The sequence below is a fragment of the Papaver somniferum genome, unplaced genomic scaffold, assembly GCF_003573695.1.
Source record: "Papaver somniferum cultivar HN1 unplaced genomic scaffold, ASM357369v1 unplaced-scaffold_133, whole genome shotgun sequence".
NCBI classification, from domain to species: Eukaryota; Viridiplantae; Streptophyta; class Magnoliopsida; order Ranunculales; family Papaveraceae; genus Papaver; species Papaver somniferum.
In genome coordinates, this window is record NW_020622492.1 from 8,628,444 (window position 1) to 8,637,260 (window position 8,817).

The 8,817-nt window shown below is 37.2% G+C and overlaps 1 protein-coding gene across 5 annotated transcripts; it reads right to left on the reverse strand.

The window, feature by feature from the left end:
• Window positions 1-827: 827 nt before the first annotated feature.
• LOC113333813 (phospholipid--sterol O-acyltransferase-like) lies at window positions 828-8,308 on the reverse strand. 5 transcript variants are annotated; one of them, XM_026580220.1, is made up of 16 exons: window positions 7,954-8,308; window positions 7,360-7,495; window positions 6,086-6,263; window positions 5,274-5,443; window positions 5,094-5,170; window positions 4,653-4,866; window positions 4,379-4,553; window positions 3,456-3,555; window positions 3,230-3,324; window positions 2,884-2,935; window positions 2,673-2,744; window positions 2,388-2,556; window positions 1,711-1,815; window positions 1,557-1,641; window positions 1,217-1,312; window positions 828-1,113 (listed from the first exon to the last, which is right to left on the reverse strand). In XM_026580220.1, the coding sequence occupies exons 2-15, from the start codon at window positions 7,460-7,462 to the stop codon at window positions 1,231-1,233; spliced, it is 1,677 nt and encodes a 558-aa protein (XP_026436005.1). In that variant the 5' UTR covers window positions 7,463-7,495; window positions 7,954-8,308; the 3' UTR covers window positions 828-1,113; window positions 1,217-1,230. The 5 variants fall into 5 exon arrangements, with proteins under 5 accessions (XP_026436005.1, XP_026436004.1, XP_026436003.1 ...); XM_026580219.1 differs by having other exon boundaries at window positions 6,170-6,263; window positions 7,853-8,308; XM_026580218.1 differs by having other exon boundaries at window positions 6,119-6,263; window positions 7,853-8,308.
• Between the last annotated feature and the right edge of the window lie 509 nt (window positions 8,309-8,817).

Here is an 8,817-nt window from a genome sequence, read left to right on the forward strand (position 1 = left end):
TCGTCTGTGTATGGAAGTGAAAATTTCAGACTTAAAGGGATCTGCAAATACAGACAATTTAAGGAACTAAACATAACATAAACGTAAAAAAGAAAGGACGTAAGATGAATAGAAAATAAACTTAAAGGACGTTTGTCTAATATGTTAATTTTGCCAGCTGTAGCTTATTAATGAAAATGACTCCAACTCAACCCGACCACACATGATATGATCTGACGGTCTATAATCTGCTTGCTTATACTGCTTTCCCGCGCAGCTGCGCGGGACAGCACTGCTCTACGTCGTATATCGCCCTCTCTTTGACTACTTGTGCGTTGTCGCATCTTCTGATACAGCTTCTTCTTCACTGAAACCACCCCAACATCTCAGCAATCCCTTCACATTCCTATCTCAAATTTTTATGTATGTCTCAGTCACTTCTATGTATGATGAGGTACACAGTTTGTGAGGTTGGCAAGGGGTTTGACTAGATCTGATTTAAGACAAATTCCTAATTACTCTCAGTGGAAGTAATAATGTATAGATAGATATACATGAACGACCTGTGGAGTGTAAGAAGACCCGAGAAAATGTGGGGTGAAAATGTCAATTTAGTACCGACGAGTTTTTAGATATCTCAATCTAAAAAACTCGGAATAACTCAACCTGGACAGTTCACAAAGATTAACAAACTTACCGAACCCCGAATCCAGCAGACTCTTCGGATATTCAGTAGACTCTTAGCTCTAACTGTATCATTTGGCATTTAAATATATAAAAGGGAGCAGTAATTTAGTGAATGTGCAAGACTTGTCCCAATTAAAGATCACGAAAGAAAAAAAAAGAAAAAAAAAAACTCGATTTACATTAAGGTATGTACAATGATACTACAATAAACATAGACTCCCTAGTTTTGCACAGACATTAGCGTTATTCTCTAGTAAAGGAAAATCAGAAAATACAATTACACCTGTGGAAGGAGGATGAATCTTGCTGTCCAATCTATAGGTATTTAATGTGAGAATATGTCAATATGTCACAAGCTCACTGGTCTGATACGTACCCGAGACGATTTCTGAGCCGGCTGAGCCCACAGAAGAGAGTTCCCAGAAGAGAGGGTAAGTGGAATATATACTGCAAACATGTCCGTCCATTGCCATGTAGAAGAAACACAGATATAAGGTACTAGTAGAGAAACTAACTACGCTGGTTTTGAGGAATGTTTAAGAGAGAGTACCTTACAATCTATATCTATAGATAATGCAAAAGAGAATCTGCTGAACTATTCTTCAATCTACAGCTCTGCCCCAGATGAACATCCCCAAAAAGATACCTGAATCACCTCAAAACGTTTTAACCATTGTTTTTTAAGAGAAGAATGGCTTGTGCATCCACAACTAAATGAAACGATAACAAATAGCAGATATACTCGTACATCCTATAATAATCAGTTCTCATACTAATTACGGTATCAGTTGCTTTGTTCTTTGACTACTAATCCACTAAGATGTCCGTTCTCATTTATCTTACAACATTTTCAGACATATTCAGCGGAAAAAGTCGAGAGGAAAAAAAACCTATATTCGCAGTGTTCAGGCCAGGCACACCGAGCTTTTCCATAATCCCAATAACAGTCCTCATTTCTCAATGGTCCTCGTTTAGCTGTTCAAGCAAGATGTGCATATAAGACTTTATAAAGAAGAAGGTGAAAGAATAAGTAAAGAGCTTCACCTTTTGTCACAAATTTTGATTTTGCATCGGGATGAATGTCATGCCACATCTGAAGCCACAGCTCTCGCATTAGAACTGGAGATCGAACAATGTTCCTGTGACTTGCTACAGTAAAGTGATGGTCTGTCAGTATGATACAGGTGTATCCGTACTCCTTTAGGGAACTTAGTTTACCTCAAGCTAAGTTGAGGGAAGAATCTTATTCTAGGCAGGAATCCTTGTTTAGGCAGAATTTCTAGTTAGGGAAGAGTTTTGTTTTAGGCAATACTCTTAGTTTAGGAAATATATTTCTAATAGAAGTCCTTGATCGGCTGAGTACGATGAAGGCTATAAATAAAGGGGCTTTGGCTAATAGCTAAGGACACATATACTAGGTACAGAAAACCTAGGAGAAGCTTGGAACAATACTTGTGCAAGCTAGCAAATAGTTTAAGGTTGATCCACTGTTTAGAGAGATTGTGAGCGTAACAAAGAGAGAATTGTAATTGTTTTCTTGTTCATTATCTAGAGAAGATATTTTCTTCAAATTACTACTTGTGTTCTGTTTTCTAAGTTTCTCATCTATTATTATTCTGAATTCCTCCTTTATAGTAATAGCTACCAAGGTACAGAGATCAATACGTATCACAGTAAGAGAACACATACACTATATAAACTGCGAGAAACTGTCAGCGCACCTTTATCGACCTCCCAAACTGCTGTTCTTTTTCCTGGAAGACTTTCGGAATCTTCATAATATGTTATGTACTTCACACGAGGGGTCCTTGTCATGTTTGGAACTATATCTGTGTCATAGAGATGCTCTACGTTCAGATCCTCTTGTACATCAGATCCATCATGCTCTGACTGCCAAACCAAAATTCTTTATCAAGACACTTGATCAAATGTCTCCTAAAAGTGATTTGTAGCACATTTACACTTGTATCTGAGAACAAATATAGTTATGAACTGGTGATGGGTACCTGAGGAGCCCTTGTAATGTTCACTTTAGGTCCAAGCCAAGTCTTGCACCAGGACAGGGAATGATATGGCACCTGCCAGAAAGATCTGTTTATTTGCATGGACTTAAGGAAGGGAATCAAATAAACCAAAATTCCCGGAAAAAGAACTGGAGTTACTCGAATATTTGAATACAAACTAAAAGAAAGTATTTCTCCATCATAAGGTTCATACCGTGTCATCTCCACTTTTAACTCCTGGATTCCCGTCTACCGAGTTCCCTGACCTATGCAAAATTAATCAAAAGGTGTCATTAATAACTTAGATATCATCAGTCAATGTGAAAGTACCAAACCTAATAGTAGCACCGACAAAAAATGTTCATATACAAGCTCACATAAAATATCTCATATGTATAAAACCCATATGGCCGTAACATTTATTGATCCATATTACTTAATTTTATACACATCTCTATCTAGAGGTACTCCGCAAACTTATTAATTTCCAACTGATTCTAAGAGCACAATCATATTATAGATGTGACCCATACTGCTTCTAGTTATATTTTCATACTTGCCTTGAAAACAGACCTCCTTCATGCTCATAAATGACATCAGTTATGATCCAATTATCGGGATATGGCTTGCCACTTGGAGCGAAATAATACCCAACCTGAATCGGCAATGCAAAAACTTTATATATAAATCATTAACCCTTTAAATAATATATCATTTCCGAGGAATAATGCAATAAGCAATATCAATTAAGGTAAAGAAACCCAAAGGCTTGCGAACAAAATTTACCTCTGTCTTTGAATCTATGCCATAGATGCAAAAGACATTCTTCAATGGAGGTCTGTCCCAAGGTGTAAGGGGATTCAGCACTGGATCGCCATGATACAACCTGAAATATCCCCATTGCAAACATGAACCTGGCGGGATAATTGGATCACAAATTTACACATTTCTTTATAGAGTAGATCTCATAGATGTTATGAGTCAAGATGATAGGGAAGACATTTAGATTACGAATTTCACATTTGCACAGAAGTGCAGTATTGTTTATTTGATGTTTTTCACATACCCCCACACGTTAGTTAGCCTAGTTTATGGTTAGCCTAGAAATTACAAATTCCGCGCTGCTCTCTGTATCTCTCAGTCGAGATGTATTGGTTTCTGGACTGACAAATATGCTTGGTTTAACTGAAATTCCAGGTACCAATTACCCTCGTTGTTCTTATGCAAAAAACATCTGGCAGAATATTCTGAGGATTATATCCATGGAAAATAATTTTACTGGTAGCTAATTCTCCAAAACGAGGAAATTGTTAAAAGTATGCTTTAAAAGAATGATTCTTATAGCATTTTCAAGTTAACTATTTTTACCTAATCGAACCTCCCCCCACCCCTATTTTTACCTAGGCAACTCATGATACTTAAATAACAATTTGGAGTAGCTAATTCTCCAAAACGAGGAAATTGTTAAAAGTATGCTTTAAAAGAATGATTCTTATAGCATTTTCAAGGCTAACTATTTTTACCTAATCGAACCTCCCCCCTCCCCCTCTATTTTCACCTAGGCAACTCATGATACTGTAATAACACTTTGGAGTCAAAGCCTTGTACCATAGCTCACATGTAAGATAAATAATCGAACCTCAACATTAGCAAGCTAGCATTTCAATGCATACTCCGTTGATTGAATCACTTAAGTTGGACGTACATACTTCTCTAGTTGATAGATGAGCCTTTTGCTGTCTGGATCGTAATCCTCCATTGCTTTGAAAAGAGTTCCATCAGACACTTCTCGAGCAGAAAAGGATAACTGAGCAGGGAGCCCACACTCCATGCTAGAAAGGTTGGACAGAGTTTCTTCTGTAATTGACGGATACGTTTTACCACCTAAAAGTATAAGATATGGAGAAGGGGTCAAAAATGCATTTCCAATGACATAAGAAATCGCTAACTGTCTATTGGTGGAATAAGGCTCAAAAGCTGCACCTCTTTTGGTAGGAATTTCAATATTCACAATATTTGTTGGCCATCCAGAGTAGTTTAGATGAAATTCCATGTCATCACAATGGTACTTATGGTTACCCTTTCCTTTTCCCTCAAAAAAATTCTTCCAATAAACATTATCAGACCTACAGTACTTAGAAAATGGCATCATCCATAGTGCAGAACCAAAAGAGTTAAACATTAATCGCGCCGTACCCTGATATAATGCACAAGCACAAAAGTATGTGTTACTACAAATGCGAATAGCACTACAGGGTTTACACGTCGATAAGCCAATCGCCAAATAGTAAGCACTTTAGTGGAACAAATTGGATACTCAGACACCCAAAACTAACATGATTATAATATGGATGAGGCCTTAAAAGGTTTAAAAGCTTGCATTGACATGATATTAGAAATTGAAAAGACAGGAAGAGAGGGAACCTCGCTAACTGGAAGGCCAAATGTTTCTCCAGAGAGAGTCGCTTTAACTGCCTCACACGAACCAAGAAGAGGGGCTCCTGAAATTAAATAATCACTCTGTTTATAAGAACAGCAAGTAGTGCACACTGAAACTCTAACAAATCTCAATTTTAAGAGTTATCTCATAGAAAAAGAGAATACCAACGGCAAAATAGGCATGTATGTGGTCATCAAGCCATTGAAGGTACTGTTTTGGTGCAATTTCGAGCTTTAACCATTCTAAAAAGTAGCGGAACACATTGTTTCCCAGGGAATGGGCAAAAACTATGGAGGGTCCCCCGCGAAGTTTGAGTGCTGTTTCAAAAGTAATCCTGCAATAAGGACAAAACTTCCACGCTAAATCATCATTTACCAAGTAACCACTTGGCAATACATTTAAACCAGATCAAAACTTGAAAACATGATATTAAAGACTGGAATCCAGATATTCGTAATAAACAAAATTTGTAAAAAGGAAGCATGCAATTAGTTATAACTACTTCATTCATTACGAGGAGAGATATCATATCCAGTCTCTATAAGATCACGCAAATAATAAATGGGCCTACTGTCCTACAGCATCACCAGGAGTGTGCCAGCTAGATGGGAGAACAAATGAACAAGGAAATCCTGAAGGTAAATATTCTTCAACTGCTAACAATAATAGCAGGATAAACGGTAAAAATATGTTTACTGTTGTCGGTAACCTTATAATATGCCCAGCATAAATGCATATCCTTCTTCAATATTTATAGCTTTCGATGGTAACACATGATAAAGTGCTACTGTATAAATCATTAGTTTTCATCCATCTTATGATCAAAAAGTTCTTTTAAGCAGAGCTAGAAGTATAGGGTTTGCGGGCTAATATTACTCAGAAGAGAATGACTATTTTGGGTTTTACTCGCTTTATGCATAAATAGTTAAATAACAAAATCGCCAAATATGGTGAAACCAAAATGAATAGCTCGTACACATAAAACATAAAGTGGCAGTTGTGAACAAACTTTAGCTTGTGAAAGTAAAGATCTCTCTCTTCCAGCATTGATGCTGACAACCTCCAATCATACGGAACAGCAATGATTGCATTTGCCTCAATTCCAAACTCAATGCACCATCTAACCCATTCTTTCCACACTGAAGAAAGAGGACCTGGACCATGCATCATATATCAGGTAAGAATAACTCATCAGAGGAAGAGATGTTAACTCTACAGAAACAGGATGTTCTCAGAAGCCTTCACACTATACGAGGAGAAGAAAAATCAAATAAAGGTTAAGAAAATTAAACTTACGGAACGAATTAAACGTACGGAGTTGTGGATGCTTGGTGATAAATGTCAAATTTGAAAAACACAATCTAATTCTAACAATGCCAGCATAGATGTTAACTAGTTAAGAAAAGGAGCTCCTACTGTAACACTTATTGAGAATGCCGCCACAACGCTTGGAGCAGGTACATATAAGGTGAGGTTTTCACATTATCCAAAGAGTTGCAGTAAAGAGCTAAATGTTTTCTCCAATGAGTAATAAGGTGGAAGTCTTACAGATAAGCCTTATGCCACCATCCTCGAATGCATCTTAAGATATATCCACTAGTACAAAGAAGATCCCATTCGGCTCACTGGAGCCATTTCTCATGTTACTCATGGCCCCATACCTCACCTTTTGCCTCACTTCCTACTTTTCCCTTTACAACAATAAACTTCAAATGTTGTAGAACATACCTTACTAAAAAAATATATGTGATGGCCGTAAACTAGTTTAAAGATACTCAAAATATGAGAAGAAAGTTTCTGCAAAACTTTGTAAGGGAACTTTGAATTTCCACCTACTCAACCCTTCCTAGTTTTTTACAAAAGAGTAATAATTTGTTGACTGATAGAGAAAGCATACCAACTGCGATCTTCCATCATCTCCTTATCACATCTAATGCTCTCTACAAGTCAAAAGTTTCTACAAGTCCACATCCATTCCACCACACCAAGCAGATAACTATGAAACATTTATTCATTGAAACTTGAAGCTATGACAAACAAGCTACTAGACTTCACTCAGTTAACTTGGAGGTTAGTTGAGTATGTAATGAGAATTGAGAAGTTTGTAAAACGGAGCCAGGCAAATCAGTGAGAAACAAATAACGAATTACCATTTTCTGAGTACAAATGCAGATTATATCGACCCCGTAGAATCACAACAACCATTAGACGAAACTGAAGTATTAAACTAACACATTCAAAAACCCTTACCTGTAATGTATCCAGGCTCAAGCTCCGTAATCGCAGAAAGACCACTATCAGGTCTTGATTTGCATTCAGGGTGATCAGTTTGATTGTAAGGGTCTAACAACATACACTTCAACCAACAATTTACCGCAGAAAGAAGCTGCACGAACATAAGAAAACAACAAATAACCATTATCTTCACATAACCAATCTCACTAGCTATCAGCTCATTTGCCTACATGTGTCAACACAAAAGAAACATTCATCAAATAAGAAGAAAACAAAATTTCTGTTTAATGGAGTAAGCTAACTTTTTAGTAAGCTAACTTTTAATGGAGTAATCATTTAATTCTCTTTTGAGTAATGATTAGAAACGCTGTGACATTTAAACCTATTTATCATTATCATTCTCAAAAGTGCCCCTAAAAAGCTAACCTTGTATCCCGTATTTCTCCCTGAAATAGAGTGGAAAATTCAAAGTGCAAAAAGTGATAGATAATGAGGGAGTAAGTGTTACTTTTGTGGAGTCAAGCCAGACAGCATCAAGAGGGTTAAAATCGAGAGGAGAGTAAGGGCAATCAAGAATAGACCAAGCTCTAAGCTGTGTTGAAGCGTAACCTGGTATTATTATCCCAGATAGTTTTGAATAATCTCCTGAGAATCCTCCTCCTTCACCACTAACGAATAAACTTGTTGTATCAATGAGAAATGTAAACACCATGACACTCAGAATACAAGATGAAAATCTTTGAAAGTCTCTCATTTGGGAAATCACTCAGAACGAAAAATGTAGCGAAAGAGATAAATAGGTTTCTCCTGCTTCTGATGGTCGTTCCTGCCTTGTTGTGAAAGACTGATAGTTGGAAGTCTGAAGATGAATGAAGGAAAAAGGTACTTTTTGGTTGGCTGCGATTACAGTTAAAGACCCAACAATATAGGAAAAATGAAGGTGAGCCCTAAATTTTATTTCGATGTTGTATCAAGGTCCTTGAAATCAAGAATATAATTACTTTAAAAGGGCGTTTGATTCTTCTTGCTAGCTAGTCTAGTTGTGATTTTGCCGACTCGTTTGATACCGAGTTTTTCCGACTCGTTTGATACCGAGTTATCTGGGAATGATGCGCTAGTCCAGTGTAAGTGGGGGTGGGACTTACACCATGTTTGTTTGCGTGTGACTTGCGAGTCAGATCTACCTGAGTCAGATCTAATTTCTGATTCGGATCCTGAGTCAAGTAATAAAATTCCCCTGATTTATTGGACTAAGTCACTGCCTCACATATTTTTGAGTCAATTAAGTCAAATCTGATTCAAAAAACAAATATATTGAGTCAGATTTGAGTCAGTCGGGTGATTTCCGTCAGATCTAGATGACTCAGTTGTAAACAAACAAGGTGTCAGTTGGGTTTGACCCATCCAATTCATGTCCAACCTGAATATCGGGTGGGTATAGGCAAGGTTGTGAAATCATGAAATGAGGAGCGA

Excerpts from the sequence above, each read along its gene's own strand:
- LOC113333813 (XM_026580217.1), bottom strand. The coding sequence starts at position 8,098 with ATGAGAGACTTTCAAAGATTTTCATCTTGTATTCTGAGTGTCATGGTG. Across the intron at positions 4,554-4,652 it reads TGAAATTCCTACCAAAAGAG|GTGGTAAAACGTATCCGTCA; the intron begins GTGCAGCTTTTG and ends TTATACTTTTAG. Across the intron at positions 3,325-3,455 it reads GCATAGATTCAAAGACAGAG|GTTGGGTATTATTTCGCTCC; the intron begins GTAAATTTTGTT and ends TTGCCGATTCAG.